At 42.9% G+C, this 25,417-nt stretch overlaps 1 protein-coding gene across 14 annotated transcripts; it reads left to right on the forward strand.

Annotated features, from left to right (window-relative positions):
• Positions 1-23,546, forward strand: LOC123755872 (ficolin-1). Of its 14 annotated transcripts, none has more exons than XM_069300136.1 (7): positions 1-122; positions 4,814-5,066; positions 7,028-7,231; positions 8,120-8,303; positions 17,086-17,191; positions 19,449-19,585; positions 21,574-23,546. In XM_069300136.1, exons 2-7 carry the CDS (start codon positions 5,001-5,003, stop codon positions 21,771-21,773), a joined length of 897 nt encoding a protein of 298 aa, XP_069156237.1. In that variant the 5' UTR covers positions 1-122; positions 4,814-5,000; the 3' UTR covers positions 21,774-23,546. The 14 variants fall into 14 exon arrangements, with proteins under 14 accessions (XP_069156237.1, XP_069156231.1, XP_069156236.1 ...); XM_069300130.1 differs by having other exon boundaries at positions 12-122; positions 4,824-5,066; positions 21,571-23,546; XM_069300135.1 differs by having other exon boundaries at positions 12-122; positions 4,824-5,066.
• The last annotated feature ends 1,871 nt before the right edge of the window (positions 23,547-25,417 follow it).

Below are 25,417 nucleotides of genomic sequence, written 5' to 3' on the forward strand. Positions count from 1 at the left end.
ACAGTGCCAGGCTCCGGTGTGTGAGTGCCAGTCAGTGAGAGGTCTGTGCTGGCCGCTGGCCCCGTGCCAGATACTCCCAGTGTGCCCGCGGGGGCCCCTACCACAACCACTCTCCAGTCCTTGTGTGTACCCCCCAAGGTGGCCTGTGTGTATGTGATAGTGTATGAGATACTTTGTGTAACACCCGTGTGTGTATAAGCTTCGGTGTTCACGACCCATGAATACTGTGAGGTGTTGAATTGAAAATCTTAAGACTCAGTGTTTAGTGAATACCGCTTTGTACAGGGTTCTTAAGATGGGTGATGACAACACGTATGGTGATAGTGTGTATATATATATAATGTTTTCGCATGTTTGCTTCGTGAATATTAATGTGTTTACGACTTCTGTATACCGATGTTTACGGCCTGTGTGTACCGGTGTTTACGGCCTGTGTGTACCGGTGTTTACGACCTGTGTGTCCCGGTGTTTACGACCTGTGTGTACCGGTGTTTACGGCCTGTGTGTACCGGTGTTTACGACCTGTGTGTACCGATGTTTACGACCTGTGTGTCCCGGTGTTTACGACCTGTGTGTACCGGTGTTTACGACCTGTGTGTACCGGTGTTTACGGCCTGTGTGTACCGGTGTTTACGGCCTGTGTGTACCGGTGTTTACGACCTGTGTGTCCCGGTGTTTACGACCTGTGTGTACCGGTGTTTACGGCCTGTGTGTACCGGTGTTTACGACCTGTGTGTACCGGTGTTTACGGCCTGTGTGTACCGGTGTTTACGACCTGTGTGTACCGGTGTTTACGACCTGTGTGTACCGGTGTTTACGACCTGTGTGTACCGGTGTTTACGACCTGTGTGTACCGGTGTTTACGACCTGTATGGACCGGTGTTTACGACCTGTGTGTACCGGTGTTTACGACCTGTGTGTACCGGTGTTTACGACCTGTGTGTACCGGTGTTTACGGCCTGTGTGTACCAGTGTTTACGACCTGTGTGTACCGGTGTTTACCTGTGTGTACCGGTGTTTACGGCCTGTGTGTACCAGTGTTTACGACCTGTGTGTACCAGTGTTTACGACCTGTGTGTACCGGTGTTTACGGCCTGTGTGTACCGGTGTTGACCTGTGTGTACCGGTGTTTACATGTGTATACCGGTGTGTATGACTGAGGGATATTGTTCTTTGATAAGAGATTGTATGTATTACCGGCACAAATAACAGTGTGGCCATGTCCCATGTATACCCGGTAACTTGGTGTGTGTGTATAACTCATGTATGCCATTGTGCAAAGGACCTATGTATACCAGTGCGGATACTGACCATGTGTATCAGTGTACATATACCCCATGTTTATCAGTGAATATATATATGACTCATATATATACCAGGACCTGAAGAGATTATCGCCAGGGTACTAAAGGAATGTAAGGAAGACCCAAGTAACCCCTTGACTTACATATTTAATAAATTATTACAGTTAAGCAAAGCAATGGAATTGTAGAGAAATCTTTAAGAAAATGAATTCTTGTATGGAATTATTGGCCAATTGACGTAACGTCTTTCGTTTGAAAATTGCTTTTATGGGTAATAGCAAAAGCCATTAGTCGACATCTTGAAGACATGGATTAACAAAGTATTCTCACCATGGTCTTACAACGGGCTGCTCTTACGTGTTAAATTTGCTCGCATTCTGTTCAAGCATATTTGAGGCAGTTGATAGTGGAGAGGATTGTGACGTTGTGTATCTTGACTTTATCAAAGCTTTTGATACCGAGCGTCTCGAAGGACTGATTAGTACTATATGGTGCTATCTCAAGACAGATAAGGGTTACTTAAAAGAAAGCATGTAGTATAAGTGGAGTTAAGTCAGAGTAGGAAACGGTTGTAAGTGGAGTGCCTCAAGGCTCTGTTCTGGGACCTCTCTTGTTTACAATATAAAAAATTTAGGTTCAGTACTGAACAGGAAAATTTGCAAATTTGCGGATGATACAAAAATTACACAGGAGATAAAGAAGAAGGTTAAACTCAAAACAAGATTTTGGAGTGATGCTACAAAATCTTGTAAACTTAGTATCGTATCTAGTAATGATATTACAATACTAGATACGCTTTTTGTGATGGACAGAAGATTGATAAACGATTGATTGAAGTAGAACACTGACAAATGCAAAGTTCTGAGGCAAGGAATGATGATAGTCGCCAGGTATCAGCTGGATAGTGCTCACATTACGAGGTCTGAGTGTGAAAGAGATCTGAGGGTCAGGATTAGTAGGAATTTAAAACCAATAAAATATATGCATAAATATTCGTAATAACTCAAATAGAATATTGGGATTGATTTCATAAATATACGAATATATACATTATAAATATATATATGAGAGAGAGAGAGAGAGAGAGAGAGAGAGAGAGAGAGAGAGAGAGAGAGAGAGAGAGAGAGAGAGAGAGAGAGAGAGAGAGAGAGAGAGAGATAACAGATAGCAAGAGAGCAAGCGTTCAGCGGGGGAACACATAGGTAACCCCAGCAATTACCAACCTCCCATCAGCCGAGAGATTAAGAAACCTTAAGTGACAGCCTCCAGAGAGCGAAGAGTTAAGGGGCGACGTGACTGAAGTGAACAAGTGGATGAATGGGCATAACAAAATAGGATAATATAATGTCCAAAAGATGGCACCAAGCCCGGGAAGAACAAGAGGGAGAGTAATGGGGGGGTATTAAATATATCAATACAAAGAAGAACACGAAATAATGGATATAAACTGGATACATTTAGACTCGGGAAAGACGTGGGTAAATACTGGTAGGAGAAAGCGGTTGGAGATTTAGGGAACAAATTACTGGTGATATATTAGACTTGGGCTGGCTGCACTGTTTTAAGAGTAGACATATATATGAATACGTTTGTTAGGATATACATAGGAGCTGCCTCGTATGGGTCAATAGGAGCTGCCTCGTATGGGTCAATAGGAGCTGCCTCGTATGAACCAATAGGAGCTGCCTCGTATGAACCAATAGGAGCTGCCTCGTATGAACCAATAGGAGCTGCCTCGTATGAACCAATAGGAGCTGCATGGTATGAACCAATAGGAGCTGCCTCGTATGAACCAATAGGAGCTGCCTCGTATGAACCAATAGGAGCTGCCTCGTATGAACCAATAGGAACTGCCTCATATGAACCAATATGATCTGCCTCGTATGGACCAATAGGAGCTGCCTCGTATGAACCAATAGGAGCTGCCTCGTATGAACCAATAGGAGCTGCCTCGTATGAACCAATAGGAGCTGCCTCATATGAACCAATAGCAGCTGCCTCGTATGAACCAATAGTTTAACCAATATTTAACAGTCTCCGTGGTGTAGTGGTAAGACACTCGCCTGGCGTTCCGCGAGCGCTATGTCATGGGTTCGTATCCTGGCCGGGGAGGATTTATTGGGCGCAATTCCTTAACTGTAGCCTCTGTTTAACGCAACAGTAAAATGTGTACTTGGATGAAAAAACGATTCTTCGCGGCGGGGATCGTATTCCAGGGACCTGCCCGAAACGCTACGCGTACTAGTGGCTGTACAAGAATGTAACAACTCTTGTATATATCTCAAAAAAAAAAAAAAAAAAAAATATTAGCAGCTGCCTCGTATGAACCAATAGCAGCTGCCTCGTATGGGCCAATAGCAGCTGCCTCATATGGACCAATAGCAGCTGCCTCGTATGAACCAATAGGAGCTGCCTCGTATGAACCAATAGCAGCTGCCTCGTATGAACCAATAGCAGCTGCCTCGTATGAACCAATAGCAGCTGCCTCGTATGAACCAATAGCAGCTGCCTCGTATGAACCAATAGCAGCTGCCTCGTATGAACCAATAGCAGCTGCCTCGTATGAACCAATAGCAGCTGCCTCGTATGAACCAATAGCAGCTGCCTCGTATGAACCAATAGCAGCTGCCTCGTATGAACCAATAGCAGCTGCCTCGTATGAACCAATAGCAGCTGCCTCGTATGAACCAATAGCAGCTGCCTCGTATGAACCAATAGCAGCTGCCTCGTATGAACCAATAGGAGCTGCCTCGTATGAACCAATAGCAGCTGCCTCGTATGAACCAATAGGAGCTGCCTCGTATGAACCAAAAGCAGCTGCCTCGTATGAACCAATAGGAGCTGCCTCGTATGAACCAAAAGCAGCTGCCTCGTATGAACCAAAAGCAGCTGCAAACCTCCTTGTGGTTTCAGAAGTCTCCATGGAGTTCGAGACCTCCCCCCTCCTCCCTGTAGCGTTTCAGAACCCTCATTAATAAGGGTTTCAAAGACATTTGTGTTATATATTTTCAGAGGCTGCTGGAGTACCACCACAGTTTACATAAAAGTATCACCTCAGTTTACACAAAAGTACCACTTCAGTTTACACAAAAGTAGTAGCTGGAATGGGTCACCAAAAGATACACACGGTCATAGAATCCACTCAAGTAACAACGTCAGTTAATACATTATGACGAAGCCACAATCCCCCTTGTGAAATATCTGTTCATACACGTATTGCTTCCCGCTCCAGCAATGATGCACAGCCTTGTATGAGTCTCGTAGATCACACAGAGGCTGTAGTGCATGCTGGAAGGTCTACACTACACTTGGGGGGTCACAAACACGCTAAATGTAAACACTTGAGGGTCACATACTAAATGTCTTCCCATTTTACATGGAGGGAGAACGGTTCTGAGCTTTCCAGGGTAAACTGCTTCACTGTGAACATTATACTCTTCAATTATTCATTAATATGCTCTAATAATTTGTAGTAACAAATAATGTTGTTGTTCTGTAATTTATGCAAGATATCTACAGGCACAAAAAAGCATAAATAAAGGATTAAACGACTTTATAAATCCCAACACCGGAAAAGTTGTACCAATTTACAAGAAAAAAATTGGTAAAAGAAAAGTTTTAATCATGTGAATTTGTTCCAATTACTACTGTACAACGCCACTGGGGAGTCAGGTCCCAGGAGGCGGACACAAGACCATGCTTCATACACAAGGGATGCTGTATGCTGCAGCCATTCTTATCGTCCATGCTGCCTCAAACAAGGTAACTTGCTTTGTATCTTTCTGCTTTCTTTGCCCCAACAGATACTGATAATGCTGAAGCAGCATTACCAGTAACTGGGATCAATATGACCTATTGTATTTCTCACGAGAAATACAACACATTGGGTCATATAGGACATTGAACGCCCTTACATGATTTCATTTTACACGAACGTCAAATTATATATAACTTGTATTTTTAGAAATAGGCTTTTTAGTTTATTACATCTCGTTAAATGAGATATATTCATAGCTTCCTCCACATCTAGTAACATTCGTCTGATGATTTTCAAATAATGTTGAACACCATTATAGCTAATATTCATTCAGGAAATATTTTTGTACAAGAAAATAGGACATAAATATGCACAGTATATAAAACAATAACATAGAAGAGTCAATGGGGGGCAAGATTAACATTTACATTTCGGTTTACAATATTGTCTGATTGATGAGTTTTTCTCCGCTGTTGTTTTGATTTTGATGTTTATTGAGTTCTTCAAAATTGTATAAGTCAATTTTGTATTAGTCTGGCTAGATTTCGTAGATATTTAATGTTCAAAATAACGGCTGAATTTAATTGTGAAAGTGTGTGTGTGTGTGTGTACTCACCTAGTTGTACTCACCTAGTTGTGCTTGCGGGGGTTGAGCTCTGGCTCTTTGGTCCCGCCTCTCAACCGTCAATCAACAGGTGTACAGGTTCCTGAGCCTACTGGGCTCTATCATATCTACACTTGAAACTGTGTATGGAGTCAGCCTCCACCATATTGCTTCCTAATGCATTCCATTTGTCAACCACTCTGACACTAAAAAAGTTCTTTCTAATATCTCTGTGGCTCATTTGGGCACTCAATTTCCACCTGTGTCCCCTAGTGCGTGTGCCCCCTGTGTTAAATAGCCTGTCTTTATCAACCCTGTCGATTCCCTTGAGAATCTTGAATGTGGTGATCATGTCCCCCCTAACTCTTCTGTCTTCCAACGAAGTGAGGTTCAATTCCCGTAGTCTCTCCTCGTAGCTCATACCTCTCAGCTCGGGTACTAGTCTGGTGGCAAACCTTTGAACCTTTTCGAGTTTAGTCTTATGCTTGACTAGATATGGACTCCATGCTGGAGCCGCATACTCCAGGATTGGTCTGACATATGTGGTATATAATGTTCTGAAAGATTCCTTACACAAGTTTCTAAAGGCCGTTCTTATGTTAGCCAACCTGGCATATGCTGCTGATGTTATCCTCTTGATATGAGCTTCAGGGGACAGGTCTGGCGTGATATCAACCCCCAGGTCTTTCTCTCTCTCTGACTCTTGAAGTATTTCATCTCCCAAGTGATACCTTGTATCTGGTCTCCTGCTTCCTACCCCTATCTTCATTACATTACATTTGCTTGGGTTAAACTCTAACAGCCATTTGTTCGACCATTCCTGCAGCCTGTCCAGGTCTTCTTGAAGCCTCAAGCTGTCCTCCTCTGTCTTAATCCTTCTCATAATTTTGTGTGTGTGTGTGTGTGTGTGTGTGTGTGTGTGTGTGTGTGTGTGTGTGTGTGTGTGTGTGTGTGTGTGTGTGTGTGTACATATACAGGCGTATGTTGGGTAATATAAGTATTAAACCACACGGTTTAAGAAGGGTCTCCGGTCAGGATTCATCAAGAGTTTACATGTCCCCCCTACGAAACCTATACATCACTAATTAATCATGGTGACGTTGTTTACATTTATTAAACGGTTTAAGAGCTCCAAAGCCCTTCGAGTTTATTTATACCAATAATAACCTTTAGGTTGTCAGTTTCGAAGCTAGTAAACCGTTAATGAACACAAAACCACCATGATTGTTGAAAAGATATACAGGTTCCGCAAGTGGTTGTGGAAATACTTGATATAAACTCTGGTTGAAGATGGATCGAAATGCCGTCACTGTGACGTCATTGGTGCAGCTAATTCCAGCCCCTGGTGTGTGTGTGTAACAGGTCCCTGGATCACGACGAAGGTGTGAGGAACAGGGCGTCCTTCAGGGCGAGATAAGGACGCTGCAGGAAACTCAGGAGGTGCTTCAGGGAGAGGTCACCGCCTTGAGGGACACCGTCGCCACCTTGAGTGCTCTCGTCTCCGGCATGCTTCCAGAGGACTGTAGTGTTGCGCAGGCTAGAGGCTCCTGGTCCTCTGTCACACAGGTGAGGTAGTGTTCTGGACTGGTTGTCAGTAGTACTCTGGACTGGTTGTCAGTAGTACTCTGGACTGGTTGTCAGTAGTACTCTGGACTGGTTGTCAGTAGTACTCTGGACTGGTTGTCAGTAGTACTCTGGACTGGTTGTCAGTAGTACTCTGGACTGGTTGTCAGTAGCACTCTGGACTGGTTGTCAGTAGTACTCTGGACTGGTTGTCAGTAGTACTCTGGACTGGTTGTCAGTAGTGCTCTGGACTGGTTGTCAGTAGTGCTCTGGACTGGTTGTCAGTAGTACTCTGGACTGGTTGTCAGTAGTACTCTGGACTGGTTGTCAGTAGTGCTCTGGACTGGTTGTCAGTAGTGCTCTGGACTGGTTGTCAGTAGTGCTCTGGACTGGTTGTCAGTAGTGCTCTGGACTGGTTGTCAGTAGTAGTCTGGACTGGTGTCCTAGCCCGCCAAACACACACCGAAACTACGACGTTGCTACAACGTTCGAACAAGTTTTAACACCTAACCAGTTGTAACAACCAATATAGCAAGTTGTAACAACGTTCTAATACGTCATAAACACGTTAAACCAAGATGTAACAACTTTATTACAAGTTGTAACAAGCGGAAAATAGAGACAGTTTCGGTTTGTGTTTCCAGGGCTGTCCAGAGACTGGATAAGACTGTCCAGTCCAGCGTCTGACTGATGTCAGAGGCCTGGGATCCGTTTCAATGCTGACGAGATGAAACAATTAGTTCAGCATAAAGTCCTGAACCAATTTACCTCAGCAGATCTTATTTTATAAACATCGTTGAGGAAACAATTAAACTTTACGGTTTTTAAACCCACAGTGAGAGGGGGGAATGGCGAGCACAATGCCAACACTAACAGCCTGGTGTGCCGCAGGTGTGCCCGCCTGGGCTAGGGCCGCGGAAGGTGCGGTGCGACCAGAAGACTGCGGGAGGCGGCTGGACAGTCATCCTAGCGCGGCTGCCTACCCACCAGCAACCGCAGGATAGACATGACTTCAACCGCTCCTGGCACCAGTACAAGGAAGGCTTCGGCGATATTAACGGCGAGTTCTGGATAGGTGAGTACCGGGAGGCAGCTGTGTGGAGGATAGGTGAGTACCGGTTAACCAGAGGCAGCTGTGTGGAGGATAGGTGAGTACCAGTTAACCGGAGGCAGCTGTGTGGAGGATAGGTGAGTACCGGTTAACCAGAGGCAGCTGTGTGGAGGATAGGTGAGTACCGATTAACCAGAGGCAGCTGTGTGGAGGATAGGTGAGTACCGGTTAACCAGAGGCAGCTGTGTGGAGGATAGGTGAGTACCGGTTAACCCGAGGCAGCTGTGTGGAGGATAGGTGAGTACCGGTTAACCAGAGGCAGCTGTGTGGAGGATAGGTGAGTACCGGTTAACCAGAGGCAGCTGTGTGGAGGATAGGTGAGTACCAGTTAACCAGAGGCAGCTGTGTGGAGGATAGGTGAGTATCGGTTACCAGTACACACACACACACACACACACACACACACACACACACACACGCACACGCACACGCACACGCACACGCACACGCGCACACGCACACACACACACACACACACACACACATATATTATATATTATATATAATATACACATATATTGTATATCCCGATATACAAGAAAGGGGATAGACAGGAGGCACTGAACTACAGGCCAGTGTCCCTAACCTGCATACCATGCAAGCTGATGGAGAAGATTGTGCGAAAAAAACTAGTGGAGCATCTGGAGCGAAGGAACTTTGTAACACAGCATCAACATGGGTTCAGGGATGGCAGGTCCTGCCTCACAGGGTTACTTGAATTCTACGACCAGGCAACAAAAATAAGGCAAGAAAGAGAAGGGTGGGCAGACTGCATATTTTTGGATTGTCAGAAAGCCTTTGATACAGTGCCACACAAGAGGCTAGTGCGAAAGTTGGAGATGCAGGCTGGAGTGAGAGGGAAGGTACTCCGGTGGATAGAGGAATACCTAAGCAACAGGAGACAACGAGTCTGTGTGAGGGGTGAGGTCTCAGATTGGCGAGACGTCACAAGTGGAGTCCCGCAGGGGTCAGTCCTTGGACCTATACTGTTTCTGGTATATGTAAATGATCTCCCAGAGGGTATAGATTCGTTCCTCTCAATGTTTGCCGACGATGCAAAAATTATGAGGAGGATTGAAACAGAGGATGATAGTAGGAGGCTACAAGATGACCTGGATAGACTGAGTGAATGGTCCAACAAATGGCTGTTGAAGTTCAACCCGAGTAAATGCAAAGTAATGAAACTAGGCAGTGGAAACAGGAGGCCAGGCACAGGATACAGAATAGGAGATGAAGTACTTAATGAAACAGACAGAGAGAAAGATCTAGGAGTTGATATCACACCAAACCTGTCTCCTGAAGCCCACATAAAGAGAATAACGTCTGCGGCATATGCGAGGCTGGCTAACATCAGAACGGCGTTCAGGAACCTGTGTAAGGAATCATTCAGAATCTTGTACACCACATATGTAAGACCAATCCTGGAGTATGCGGCCCCAGCATGGAGCCCGTACCTTGTCAAGCACAAGACGAAGCTGGAAAAAGTCCAAAGGTATGCTACTAGACTAGTCCCAGAACTAAGAGGCATGAGTTATGAGGAAAGGCTGCGGGAAATGCACCTCACGACACTGGAAGACAGAAGAGTAAGGGGGGACATGATCACAACCTACAAAATCCTCAGGGGAATCGACCGGGTAAACAAGGACGAACTTTTCAACACTGGTGGGACGCGAACAAGGGGACACAGGTGGAAGCTGAGTACCCAAATGAGCCACAGAGACGTTAGAAAGAACTTTTTCAGTGTCAGAGTAGTTAACAAATGGAATGCATTAGGAAGTGATGTGGTGGAGGCTGACTCCATTCACAGTTTCAAATGTAGATATGATAGAGCCCAATAGGCTCAGGAATCTGTACACCAGTTGATTGACGGTTGAGAGGCGGGACCAAAGAGCCAGAGCTCAACCCCCGCAAGCACAATTAGGTGAGTACAATTAGGTGAGTACACACACACGCACGCACACACACACACACACGCGCACACGCGCACACACACACACACACACACACACACACACACACACACACACACACACACACACACACACACACACACTGCCCAAATCTCAAGAAACATAAATTGGAAAAGGTGCAATGGCATGCTACAAAATGGCTTCCGGAACTGAAAAACAAGAGTTACGAGGAGAGACTAGAGACGTTAAACATGCCGAAATTAGAAGACAGAAAAAAGAGATGTGATATGATCACCACTTACAAAATACAAACAGAAATAGACCAAAATGACAAAGAGGAATTCCTGAAACCAGCAATTTCCTGAACAATAAGACACATATTCAAGCTAAGAAAACAGAGATGCCGAAAATTATCAGGCAAATTTCTTTTGCAAACAGAGTGGTAGACGGTTGGAACAAGTTAAGTGAGAAGGTGGTGGAGGCCAAAAACCGTCAGTAGTTTCAGAGCGTTATATACGACAAAGAGTACTGGGAAGACGGGACACCACGAGCGTAGCTCTCATCTTGTAACTACACTTAGGTAATTACACACATATACACACACATACACACACACACACACACACACACACACACACACACACACACACACACACACACACACACACACACACACACACACACACAGGAGGTCTTCACAATAGAACAGGGTGAGGTCACTGTGCTAGGAGAAAGGGAGGTAAACCAGGCGGCCTAGGAGGAGTTCGAAATTACGAGAGAGGAGGTCAAGAGACACCTGCTGGATCTGGATGTTAGAAAGGCTGTTGGTCCAGATGGGATCTCACCATGGGTACTGAAAGAGTGTGCAGAGGCACTTTGCTTGCCACTCTCCATAGTGTATAGTAAGTCACTAAAGACGGGAGACCTACCAGAAATATGGAAGACGGCGAATGTGGTCCCAATATACAAAAAGGGCGACAGACAAGAGGCACTGAACTACAGGCCAGTGTCCTTGACTTGTATACCATGGAAGGTGATGGAGAAGATCGTGAGAAAAAACCTGGTAACACATCTGGAGAGAAGGGACTTCGTGACAAATCGCCAACATGGATTCAGGGAGGGTAAATCTTGCCTTACAGGCTTGATAGAATTCTACGATCAGGTGACACAGATTAAGCAAGAAAGAGAGGGCTAGGCGGACTGCATTTTCTTGGATTGTCGGAAAGCCTTTGACACAGTACCGCATAAGAGGCTGGTACATAAGCTGGAGAGACAGGCAGGTGTAGCTGGTAAGGTGCTCCAGTGGATAAGGGAGTATCTAAGCAATAGGAAGCAGAGAGTTACGGTGAGGGGTGAGACCTCCGATTGGCGTGAAGTCACCAGTGGAGTCCCACAGGGCTCTGTACTCGGTCCTATCTTGTTTCTGATATATGTAAATGATCTCCCGGAGGGTATCGATTCATTTCTCTCAATGTTTGCGGACGATGCTAAAATTATGAGAAGGATTAAAACAGAAGAGGACTGTTTGAGGCTTCAAGAAGACCTAGACAAGCTGAAGGAATGGTCGAACAAATGGTTGTTAGAGTTTAACCCAACCAAATGTAATGTAATGAAGATAGGTGTAGGGAGCAGGAGGCCAGATACAAGGTATCATCTGGGAGAGGAAATTCTTCAGGAGTCAGAGAAGGAAAAAGACTTGGGGGTTGATATCACGCCAGACCTGTCTCCTGCAGCACATATCAAGCGGATAACATCAGCGGCATATGCCAGGCTGGCCAACATACGAACGGCATTCAGAAACTTGTGTAAAGAATCATTCAGAACTTTGTATACCACATATGTCAGGCCAATCCTGGAGTATGCAGCCCCAGCATGGAGTCCATATCTAATCAAGGATAAGACTAAACTGGAAAAGGTTCAAAGGTTTGCCACCAGACTAGTACCCGAGCTGAGGGGTATGAGCTACGAGGAGAGACTACGGGAATTAAACCTCACTTCGCTGGAAGACAGAAGAGTTAGGGGGGACATGATCACCACATTCAAGATTCTGAAGGGGATTGATAGGGTAGATAAAGACAGTCTATTTAACACAAGGGGAACACGCACAAGGGGACACAGGTGGAAACTGAGTGCCCAAATGAGCCACAGAGATATTAGAAAGAACTTTTTTAGTGTCAGAGTGGTTGACAAATGGAATGCATTAGGGGGTGATGTGGTGGAGGCTATCTCCATACACAGTTTCAAGTGTAGATATGACAGAGCCCGATAGGCTCAGGAATCTGTACACCTGTTGATTGACGGTTGAGAGGCGGGACCAAAGAGCCAGAGCTCAACCCCCGCAAACACAACTAGGTGAGTACAACTAGGTGAGTACACACACACACGTATAATTGTGTATCTAGGCGAGTACACGTCCTTCCTTCTACACTCATATTCCTTGAGCTTATGATATACTGTTTTAACTCGTGTGCAAATATGTGCAGCAGTCGTCGGTCCTGATCAACAAGGCCAAACAAATCGTCAATCCAGTTGCTTAACACACGACCAATGACGGCTAATGACGTAGGTGAAGTTTCAACTCAATTTTAAAATATTATAAGTAATAATTTAATATATAATAACAGTTTTTACACGATCTGCCTAAACTGTTATGTGATCAGTGGGAGAAGTTGAAAAACAGGCATGGCGGATGGTTTGATGTGTCGTCTTCTGGTGCCGCTAGATGGCGCCACTCGCCAATCACTGGTAACATGTAGGTTAGGCAACTGTCGCTTTATTTAGTATATATCTCATAATTATATCATAATTTTGTATTTGTTTAATAATATTTTGATGAAAAATCCAAATCCAATTTAGATCTGGATGAAGCGGTAATCTATAAGAAGGGCAAAGAGGGCGGAGCCATTATCTAATCCCTTCTTGTGATTGGTTGTTGTGGTGTTGTTGATTTAGAGGCGACGATGATCGTGGGATCGGATACGCCCCGGCGTACCCGTGATGGGTTTATCGCGAAGCCTAATGGCAAAAGGAATGTCACTTTTCAGCGTAAACCTATGTGCGCGCGGCAAATAATCGCACAGATGCGCAGATGATTGGGGAGCCCTGGGAATCCCGCAGGGTAACAAGCACCGGCGCCGCCCCAACACAGGGGGGCAAAACCAAAAACTCGGCCCCCAACTAAAACGCAAAAGTTCATCCAGTGCCCCCCCGGCAGAGCAGAAGCCGCCCACCACGGCTGAGGACACACCAGGAGCCCACCACGGCTGAGGGCACACCAGGAGCCCACCACGGCTGAGGGCACACCAGGAGCCCACCACGGCTGAGGGCACACCAGGAGCCCACCACGGCTGAGGGCACACCAGGAGCCCACCACGGCTGAGGGCACACCAGGAGCCCACCACGGCTGAGGGCACACCAGGAGCCCACCACGGCTGAGGACACACCAGGAGCCCACCAAGACCCCACCAACGCCCGGCACCTCTTGGCCAAGCCGCGCCGGACACCGGCACCCCGCCGGAAGAACCCGCCAGAAAACGTTCAAGATCTATCAACTATCCTGTGACCCAAGGCGACATGTAAGCCAGGCGTCGTAACAATCCGGACCGTTGAATAGGAACACCAAACGACAGTATCAAAATCCAAAAGCATTTCTACCATCATATGAGAGCACGGGAATGTTAAGCTGAATCTTTAAATTTGCGTCTAATGATGTTATTGGCTCCCAAATAACATGCTGCCAATCTATATTTACTTCATTAATCATTTATATAAGAACAGCTGAAGGAGACATCATGTAGGGGTTATTAGGGTATTCACCTTAACCTTCTTCCCGATCGATATTCTTACTGTGTATCTTAACTTATAAACATAACATAAGATTTATAACTTAAATATATCACTAGGAAGTAGAAAGGCTGCTTTCCTGGCGGGAAAGACCAAATTAAACTTTCAATTCGAACCCTTGTAAGTTTTGACGGATATTATGGCGACAAGGAGGATTAATTTATAATGAGACGAAGGGCCCTCAGAAGTGAACTACGTTATAAGCATAAGTACCCTCCTTAAACCAATGCTTAATACTTACATAATCCTCTCAGCCACCGAGACCTCTGGCTGAAGATAGGTTGGAAGGTCAACTGATGTTCGCTCTTTAAAAGTTTCTTCATGAATGCGACATAGTCGATACCGGAAAGGAGAATGTAATATTTCCTCTAAAATAAATCGGTACACTTCCCAATATAAATTTTAAGCTGTTGTGTATGGTAGAGGAAGATGAGTGCACTCACTGACGTCGGTCGCTGCACTTACACCACAAATACTCGAATATAACTTCATTAAAGTTCGAAGAGAAATATAGATGTACACCAACACACGAGGGTCTGTCTGTCTCTGCGGTAATCATCGCGGAGGAAGGAAGACAAGATATGTACGTCCTGGTGGACGCCCGCTGCGCTAGGCTCCGCCCCGTCATATGTAAACAGAAGGAAGGTTACGATTGCAATTTGGGTAGTTTGTTTAACTAGGCTAGAGGGACTTACAGTACCAAGCACTGGGTTCCTTCCACTTAACTTTTATGCTGGTAACCTTTATCCTTCTTGCCTACATAAGATGTACAGATATTTAAAAGTAGGAAAATAAACTAAAAAATAGTATTTTCTGTATAAATGTGACGGACAGTACAACACTCCGGTTTATGGACTACTGTTGCCACTTGATAGTGTCGTTTTCTGTGCCTAGATGGCAGTATAATCTTCCTAAACATAACAGGAGGGGCTTCGTAAATACGTTTGTTAATGGATAGAACATTTTGTTCGGGAAAAAAATTCTTATAAATTTATTAATATAATTATTAATATCAGATATGTAAATGCGTATACTTGTATAATAAAGAGTACAGCATAAAAAAGGGGTAGTAGGAGAAGTGAACATTCATACGTATTCAGAGTTGATCGGTAAGTTTTATCAGAATGATCTGTATACCTTTCTCCAAGGCTATGGGTCCCAACACTTGCACCATTGATTGATAAAGATTAATCCACCCAAGAGGTGGCCCGGGCATGAATAGCCCGTAAGTGGTACAATTTTTTTTTCTCAGTATTCTGAGGTTGCATTTAACCATCAATTAGGTGTTATCGCGGGGGAGGATACTGCTTCACAGTCTTTATGAGGGTGTCCAGCTGCTGGACACCTTTGTTGACCAGGAGAGTGGCTGTGTTGATGGCTTCAGGGTGGCCACTGCATGATTCAGTGAGTCTAGAGTGTGGTCTAGAGCAGACACTTGCGAGATACTGTACCGACGCTCAGTGCGCTCAACTCACACCAAAGTATCACCTGTGTACTTCTGTACATTCGACCAAATATATATATAGTATCTTAGTGTCTGTGTTTATTTGTCACCATACTTTACGTAACAATAGAACCGTTACATTAGGTTAGGTTTCATTATGTTTGGTTATATGAACATGGTGCATTAGTCTCAAACATGTGAAATATGAAATTCGAAAACTATTTGAATATCTCCTAGAATTTTCCACCACACCACATTTTTACAGGGAACAGGGAATGTATTATATATATATATATATATATATATATATATATATATATATATATATATATATATATATATATATATATATATATATATATATGACAATGTCAGACCACGGAGGAAAAATGAAACAGGAATTTCCTTAAGTACTTTCGTATATTAAATACATCTTCAGAAGGTTTGGACCTTCTGAAGATGTATTTAATATACGAAAGTACTTAAGGAAATTCCTGTTTCATTTTTCCTCCGTGGTCTGACATTGTCACATTCTTAATCACGTGTTTATTTTCGTGATATACACACACACACATATATATATATATATATATATATATATATATATATATATATATATACATATATATATATATATATATATATATATATATATATATATATATATATATATATATATATATATATATATATATATATATATATATATATGTCGTACCTAATAGCCAGAACGCACTTCTCAGCCTACTATTCAAGGCCCGATTTGCCTAATAAGCCAAGTTTTCATGAATTAATGTTTTTTCGTCTACCTAACCTACCTAACCTAACCTAACCTAGCTTTTTTTGGCTACCTAACCTAACCTTACCTATAAATATAGGTTAGGTTAGGTTAGGTAGGGTTGGTTAGGTTCGGTCATATATCTACGTTAATTTTAACTCCAATAAAAAAAATTGACCTCATACATAGAGAAAAGGGTTGCTTTATCATGTCATAAGAAAAAAATTATAGTAAATATATTAATTCAGGAAAACTTGGCTTATTAGGCAAATCGGGCCTTGAATAGTAGGCTGAGAAGTGAGTTCTGGCTACTAGGTACGACATATATATATATATATATATATATATATATATATATATATATATATATATATATATATATATATATATATATACATATACACATTTACATTCCCTGTTCCCTGTAAAAATTCTAGGTAATTAGTACTATTATTTACTCCCTATTCATGGTTAGGTTAGGTTAAGGTTACCTTACGTTAAGGTTACATTAGGTTAGATTACATTAGGTTAGGTTTCATTATGTTTGGTTATATTAACATGGTGCATTAGTCTCAAACATGTGAAATATGAAATTCGAAAACTATTTGAATATCCCCTAGAATTTTATTTACAGGAATTCAAATTCTTCAAACCCTTTCAAAGAAAACGAGTTATGCATAGACTTTTATTATTTAAAACAAATGGTTTATAATATAATAAAGGTATAACCAGAATTTTATCTGCTTAGGACAAAGGTGTTTGTGTCCACAGGTAATGATGTCCTCCACGCTCTGACCCACGATGTCCCAAACCAGCTCCGGGTGACGCTCAGTGACTGGAAAGGGCGCAGTGCCGTCTCCACCTGGGACTACTTCAGGTAAGTAGTCAACCCATTTCACTCTACTGCTACCAGGGATGACCTTCAGAATAGGTAGTCCACCCTCTTACTGGACTGGTGCCAAGACTATTTCAGGAAGGCTGTCAGTCTGAGTCAGTCCACCCGATTGACTGCGAAGGACAGTCAATCGGGTGGACTGACAGCCTACCTGAAATAGTCTATCCCAAGGGATAATATCCTTTGGGATGGGATATGCTAAACTCTGTAAATACTGTCTGAACACTTGATGATGTACTGGACTTGTACCCATGATTGACTGTGTAATGTATCAGTTATGTAATATATGTGATGTGACTAAAACTTGAGTTTGTAAAGGCATCTTACTCACCCTCTGTGGTTGTGCTTAATAACACACTGTTTTCTATAACAGATGTCTTAACCTGTCAAAATTGTAGAGGCAAAATATATGTGTACATATATATAACTCAAACTATATATATACCTAGTAGCTATATATGTACCTAGTAGCCAGAATGCAGTACTCGGCCTACTATGCAAGGTCCGATTTGCCTAATAAGCCAAGTTTTCCTGAATTTATATATTTTTCTAATTTTTTCCTTATGAAATTATAAAGCTATACATTTCATTATTTGTGAGTTCATTTTGTTTAATTTGAGTTAAAACTAACGTAGATATGTGACCGAACCTAACCTACCCTACCTAATTTAACCTAACCTATCTTAACCTAGCCTAAACTAATATAACTAAGTCAATAATTTACGTTCCTAGTAATATATAATAATAATAATAATTCAAATAAACCAATTGGAAACAATTGATGAAAAATAAAGAAAATCACTATATATATATATATATATATATATATATATATATATATATATATATATATATATATATGTCGTACCTAATAGCCAGAACGCACTTCTCAGCCTACTATTCAAGGTCCGATTTGCCTAATAAGCCAAGTTTTCATGAATTAATGTTTTTTCGTCTACCTAACCTACCTAACCTAACCTAACCTAGCTTTTTTTGGCTACCTAACCTAACCTTACCTATAAATATAGGTTAGGTTAGGTTAGGTAGGGTTGGTTAGGTTCGGTCATATATCTACGTTAATTTTAACTCCAATAAAAAAAAATTGACCTCATACATAGAGAAAAGGGTTGCTTTATCATTTCATAAGAAAAAAATTATAGTAAATATATTAATTCAGGAAAACTTGGCTTATTAGGCAAATCGGGCCTTGAATAGTAGGCTGAGAAGTGAGTTCTGGCTACTAGGTACGACATATATATATATATATATATATATATATATGTATATACATACATATACTAATATGTATATGTATATGTGTAAGCTGGTCAGAATTGCATTACACGTTTGTAAACGCACATTAAACACATTATGTATTAAAATCACACTTCGAACACTGTTTATGCAAGAAAGACATATATCTATGTATTTATGTATGCAGGTTACATTAACATTTTAAAAGCACTCCACTCACCTTCAGTGGTTAAATGTTCAATAAATAACTGAACTACATCTTTAACCCATCCCTAACTGTGTTTTGGAGGACAGAAGAGAATGTACATATTCTGGTTACCAATGGAAATGAATGGCCGCGTCTCTGGTAGAATAATAATAATAATTAATATCCAATTAGTGGTGATAGCCAGTGTTGACTGTGTTGCAAGGTGGTGATAGCCAGTGTTGATTGTGTTGCAAGGTGGTGATAGCCAGTGTTGACTGTGTTGCAAGGTGGTGATAGCCAGTGTTGATTGTGTTGCAAGGTGGTGATAGCCAGTGTTGACTGTGTTGCAAGGTGGTGAAAGCCAGTGTTGACTGTGTTGCAAGGTGGTGATAGCCAGTGTTGACTGTGTTGCAAGGTGGTGATAGCCAGTGTTGACTGTGTTGCAAGGTGGTGATAGCCAGTGTTGATTGTGTTGCAAGGTGGTGATAGCCAGTGTTGACTGTGTTGCAAGGTGGTGATAGCCAGTGTTGACTGTGTTGCAAGGTGGTGATAGCCAGTGTTGATTGTGTTGCAAGGTGGTGATAGCCAGTGTTGATTGTGTTGCAAGGTGGTGATAGCCAGTGTTGACTGTGTTGCAAGGTGGTGATAGCCAGTGTTGATTGTGTTGCAAGGTGGTGATAGCCAGTGTTGACTGTGTTGCAAGGTGGTGATAGCCAGTGTTGACTGTGTTGCAAGGTGGTGATAGCCAGTGTTGACTGTGTTGCAAGGTGGTGATAGCCAGTGTTGACTGTGTTACAGGGTGGGAAGCGAGCAGGAGCAATACAAGCTGAGTGTTGGTCAGTACCAGCCGGAGAGTACAGCAGGGGACGCCCTCTCACACCACAACCAGCGGGCCTTCTCCACCTACGACCACGACAACGACATTGACCACTTTGGTAGGTGCTCCTGGTATTGTTCTGGTGCCTGGTAGGTGCTCCTGGTCTTGTTCTGGTGCCTGGTAGGTGCTCCTGGTCTTGTTCTGGTGCCTGGTAGGTGTCCCTGGTCTTGTTCTGGAGCCTGGTAGGTGTCCCTGGTCTTGTTCTGGTGCCTGGTAGGTGCCCCTGGTCTTGTTCTCTTGCCTGGTAGGTGCCACAGCTATTGTTCTCTTGCTTATATAATACCACGTATTATATAAACAAATAATCGCCAGTAGAACCTAAACACCGAACTTATCCTTCACCTAAGTATACATATAACTCTAATATATATAATACATTTAATTTATACATACATACAGTATATGACAAAAAAAAACTATTTTTTAATACATAATTTGTTAAAATAAATCAATGCGTATCAGGGTTTGGCTGCCGCTTTAAGGAGCCTAGCCTGAGGATAGGATGAGGAATAGCTAATAAATCTGTTTGCTGTAGGATGTATCTAAGCACATTTAGACATGCTTCTAAATATTAGAAACATTCTTTTAAGATGCTTCCCGCCTCCCGCCGGCTTCCTGTCCCCGTCGCGGTCAAGGGAAATTGCATGGTGTGCCTCATATATATATTTATATTTTTAAATTTTAGATGAATAATTTTTTGAATTTTTTGTTGTTGCTCATCAGGAAATAACAAGAAACGGCGACGTTTCGGTCCAGAACGGACCGAAACGACGGACCGAAACGACGGACCGAAACGACGGAACGAAACGTTGTCGTTTCTTCGTCTTCTGATTTTTGGTTTAATTTTCATATCTTGAGCCCCGTTATTGTGACACCGTCTGCGTGAAGCCAGACATTACCTAGACTATAGGCTCCATGTAACACCCATGACCCCCCCCCCCTCGAGTTCACACCCAGGGAAGCCTTCTCCAAGAGGTCAGCCCAGATGACCTCTGGATTATCTTGTATGTTGATTAAAAAATTCCTGGGTTAGTCTTAATCAGCTAGTTTCAAGTATGTAATATTTCATGGTACTCTTGTCAAACATTGCAATGGAATTAGACCCCCAGATTCTTATGTGTAAACATCCATGGATCTCCCCCCCCCTTTTAGCCCAGGTCAGAGGTCAGTCACACACGTAATTAATAATTCCTCTCTTGAACAGTGTATGGTGAATGTCAAACAAGCTTGATGGAAAAATTCTTGAGTGTTTGTGCACGTGTGGCCGACCTCTTACATTTTTGGTGTAGGTAGCAACAGCAAATCTCCCCCTCCCCCCCCCCTTTTGAGGTGTATATATTGGTCTTGGAGCAGACGTAGTGGAGACAGAGTGCCGGACACCAGGGTCGAGAGAGGGTCTGTGAGAACATCACACAGCCAGGGAGGGACAGAGTGAATCCACCGGAGGGAGAGACAGAGGTCTTAAGGTAAAGTGTGATCTCTGAGGGTTTTGTTCCATGTCTAAATTTCTTAACTATTGGCCAGTGTTAGAGTAGGAGTTATAGTGGTGATTAGCATAATTTTGTTCTCAATAAACTCGTGTTAAATTTCCCGTCTGTGTCAATTGTTGAATCCTCTTAGCCTCTGGTTATAGTTTGCTAACAACCGTCCCATAATTAATGACAGTCATAGAAAGTACTCTCCAAGTCAAGCAATGTTTCTTGCCTCGTTGCTTGATATAATCTCAATGGTCAAGGCAGATGGTGGCAGCGTTTTTTAGTCCTGTGTAGCATTTTCTTGTTGGCAGTGTACCTTTGGTTCCGGTGTAACCATCATATGTCAGCTCATATTACAGTGTTCAATAACAGCGTTACCAAGTGCAACCGATAGGAAGTGTTACGCAGGATAAGTAGTAGTGTTACATTATTAGTTCATAGTATATAGTGGTGTTACAACCAGTATATAGTGGTGTTACAACCATTACCTAGACTATAGGCTCCATTACCTAGACTATAGACTCCATAACCAAGACTATATATTCCATTAACCTTGACTGTGCGCCAGTAGATCACTGCGCCCAGCGCCACGGCGGCGGGTGGTGGTACTTCAGCTGCTACGTCTCCCACCTGACGGGGACGGCGCTCCCGCCCAACGTCACCGGACACCACGGCATCGTCTGGAGGACTTGGCGGGAAACTCTAGGGCTTAAGGACGTCACCATGATGATCAGACCTGCGTCGCTCCCGACGTGCCCTCGCAAGCCCTGATGATTCGTCTCTGAGGCAAGCCAGCAAGCCCTGATGATTCGTCTCTGTGGCAAGCCAGCAAGCCCTGATGATTCGTCTTTGTGGCAAGCCAGCAAGCCCTGATGATTCGTCTCTGTGGCAAGCCAGCAGGCCCTGATGATTCGTCTCTGAGGCAAGCCAGCAAGCCCTGATGATTCGTCTCTGTGGCAAGCCAGTAGCCCTGATGATTCGTCTCTGTGGCAAGACAGCAGGCCCTGATGATTCGTCTCTGTGGCAAGCCAGTAGCCCTGATGATTCGTCTCTGTGGCAAGCCAGCAGGCCCTGATGATTCGTCTCTGTGGCAAGCCAGTAGCCCTGATGATTCGTCTCTGTGGCAAGCCAGCAAGCCCTGATGATTCGTCTCTGTGGCAAGCCAGTAGCCCTGATGATTCGTCTCTGAGGCAAGCCAGCAAGCCCTGATGATTCGTCTCTGTGGCAAGCCAGTAGCCCTGATGATTCGTCTCTGTGGCAAGCCAGCAAGCCCTGATGATTCGTCTCTGTCGCAAGCCAGCAAGCCCTGATGGTATATCTTTATGTTTACAATATGCCCAAATACTCTGATCCACTGCCAGGATTGACCAAGCATTTGCACATCCTCTTGTGAAACCTGTATATCTTTCATCAGTCACGGAAGCTTTTGTTTACATTCATTAAACAGCTTGTGAGTTTCGAAAGGTCACAACTTGAGGTTATTATTGTTAGAAACAACATTGTAGGTGTTTGGAGCTCAATAAATGGAAAGAAAGCCGTCATGAGTGTGGAAAGATGTAGAGGTTTCGTAAGAGGTTGCGTAAAGGCTTCATGGATCCCGGCCCTGATCTGCATGTACAAATACAAACGGTGAATTCAGATTTAGAAGAATTAAGAAATTTTGAAAGATCTGAAAACTGCAGCATCCAAAAGGTATTTACAACATTTTAAGCATTAATACGGGGCACCTGTTTATAGAACTCATCAATGTCATAGTGTTGTGACGATTCTATTATTCTGTCAATTATATGGCGAGCCGTAATTATATGGTAGACGTTCACTTGAACACTTTCGGTACTAACTGTGAAGCTGTAGAAGATCTTATGACATTGGTCTTGGACTGGTTGGTAGAGAGACGAACTCTCTCTCTCTACAGGTCAAGGTTCGATTCCCCTATATGATCCAAGTAAATAGGCACCGATCCTTCACACCGTCCTCCTATCCCAGAGTTTCTATCCTTTCCCCGTTATACCTTCCATTTGTTATACAGGCATACTATGTATACTTAACCATTCTATATAATCAATTATTTTACCTACACTGGAGATACTTGCCCATATTGATGCGTATAAATCTTGTAATCTAGTCTGCCTATCTCATGCCTTGTGTGGCACTAAACAGAACGATAAACATTAATGAAAAAACTGACCAAACTCTCAAGTTAGACAAAATTGCAATTCAGTTTTATCAACTATTATATGTTTTAATGTGTGATGTACTGTGTGTTTGCTGAAGCTGTGTTTGTTTTAAACTATAATCTAGGACTATAGTCTTGTGTATAATCCACTGTCCTGTGTGGCAGTGAATGTGAGTAGCATCTTCACTGTCCTGTGTGCCAGTGAATATGTCCAATATCTTCACTGCAATAACGCCTGATGTAAGTACCCAGATTAGGCCAAGCTGTACATATATATATGCATTTGATCAATAAAGATGACGTAACTGTAAGTTCCTGAGGGGCTGCTCAGGGAACTATACCGCTTGTACAGCTTACAATGACCAACACGTCTGCTCTCATTATCCACTAACAACCCACACGATCATCTGATAATCTACGCTGGGACCGCACAGTGTTTATTGTTGATCAGAACCTCGACTCTGATGAAACAAGCAACGGTTCAGAATGTGTCTCCATCTGTTAAGAGCTCTTGTATAGGAACCTCCTCTCAACGGTTCGCAAGACTGAACCGTTGGTTCAGGGATGTCTGAATGGATTCTGGAATTTGTTTCCAGAATCCATTTCTGGAATCCAGAAATACGCAATTCTTGTTTAAGTTTATTTCCAGTTTCATAATATTTACTAAAATAAAATGTTTTAGAATAATTTAAAGGTCATTAGGAATTTGCATCAATTTTATTGCATATTATCAACATATTCAACATGCATAAATGTGCATAAACAAATCAAAACACTAAGATGCAATTAAGATCTGCAGAGAAAAGTCATAACCATTAGGGCATCATTACGAGGACTCCCAGAGAACAAGCAAACTAAATAACACATCACATCACACTATCACAACTATCACAGATGTGATAGTTGGCTTATTTGTGGTAGAGGGCTTTGTGGTAATAGAGAAAATTGGCATTGTTATGGTCGTGGTGGTTGTTAATGTCTTGGATGTAATTTGAAAGCTTTGGAACTTGTATTAATGGAAGTTGGAACTAGTGGTAGTGTGCTAGTGGTTGGCGCTGTTGTAAAAGTTGGGGTTATTAGGAAAGAATCATTTAATTGCTATGGTAGTTTTTGCTGTGATTGTTATAGTGGTAGAGTTGAGTTTCATATTGTGGTAGAATTTAGTGGAGTTGTGGTAGTTTGAGTAGTAGTGGTGGTGGTGGTGGTTGTAGTGGAGGTGTTGGTAGGCGTATTGGTGGTCAATGGCATCGATAATGAATTGTCTGTTCTGGTGATATTTGGGGTACTGGAAGTACTTAGTGGTAGTGGTAGTTGATGTTATGGTGGGCGTGAAAGTAGTTACTGTTGTGGTTAATGTTGTAGTTAATGTAGGAAGTAGTTAATGTTGATAATATAATGAAATTAAATTGATTTTTTGTTGTTGTCGTGGTGGAAGTTAATGTCATGTTTAGTTGTCGTCATGGAGGTCGATGTTGTGGTGATCTCTGTTGTATTGATAATCAATGCTGACGTCGATGTTGTTGTCATTGTGGAAGTCGATTTGTAAGTTGTTGTAGTGGAGGATGATGTTGTGGTAAAATTTGTTGTAGTGGTAGTTTTCACAGTGGAAATCAATGTTGTTGTCAAAGTGGTAGTTGTCGTGGTGGAAGTCGATGTGGTAGTTGCTGTGGAAGTCGATGTGGTAGTTGCTGTGGTATAGTTGTTGTGGGCGAAGTCGATGTGGTACTGGCAGTTTTTGAAGTGGACGTTGTTGTAGTAGTTGTCGATATGAAGGTAGATATTGTAGTGGTCGTGGTGGAGGTCGATGTAGTTTAAATAGTAGAGGTACTTTGCGAGGAGGTCGATGTGGTAGTTGTAGTGGAAGGGGGTGAGGCAATTGTGGTAGTTTTGACTGTGGTAGCTGGTCTTGTGGTTTTCATCGTGGTAGTTGTCGTTGATGTGGTAATAGGTGTTTCAGAGGTCGATGTGTAAGTTGTGGATGTCGTGGTGGTGTTTGATGTTATATTTGTTGAGGTTGAATTTACAGTGGTTGTTGTAGTGTTAGCTGTGGTAGTGGAAGTCAATGTTGTAGTTGTTGTAGTGTTAGCTTTGGAAGTGGAAGTGAATGATGAGGTAGATGTTTTAGAAGTTGTAGTGGGAGCTGTTGTACTGGAAGTCAATGTTGAGGTGGATGTGGTAGTTGTCGTTGATGTGGTAGTAGGCGTTTCAGAGGTCGATGTGTAAGTTGTGGATGTCGTGG

The sequence above is a fragment of the Procambarus clarkii genome, chromosome 43 (genome assembly GCF_040958095.1).
Source record: "Procambarus clarkii isolate CNS0578487 chromosome 43, FALCON_Pclarkii_2.0, whole genome shotgun sequence".
NCBI lineage: Eukaryota > Metazoa > Arthropoda > Malacostraca > Decapoda > Cambaridae > Procambarus > Procambarus clarkii.

Bases quoted from the DNA above. Each gene is read 5' to 3' on its own strand.
- LOC123755872 (XM_069300130.1), top strand. From the start codon at position 5,001: ATGCTTCATACACAAGGGATGCTGTATGCTGCAGCCATTCTTATCGTC. The intron at 5,067-7,027 runs GTAACTTGCTTT...TGTGTGTAACAG, and splicing joins TCCATGCTGCCTCAAACAAG to GTCCCTGGATCACGACGAAG. The intron at 8,304-17,085 runs GTGAGTACCGGG...TTGTGTCCACAG, and splicing joins TAACGGCGAGTTCTGGATAG to GTAATGATGTCCTCCACGCT.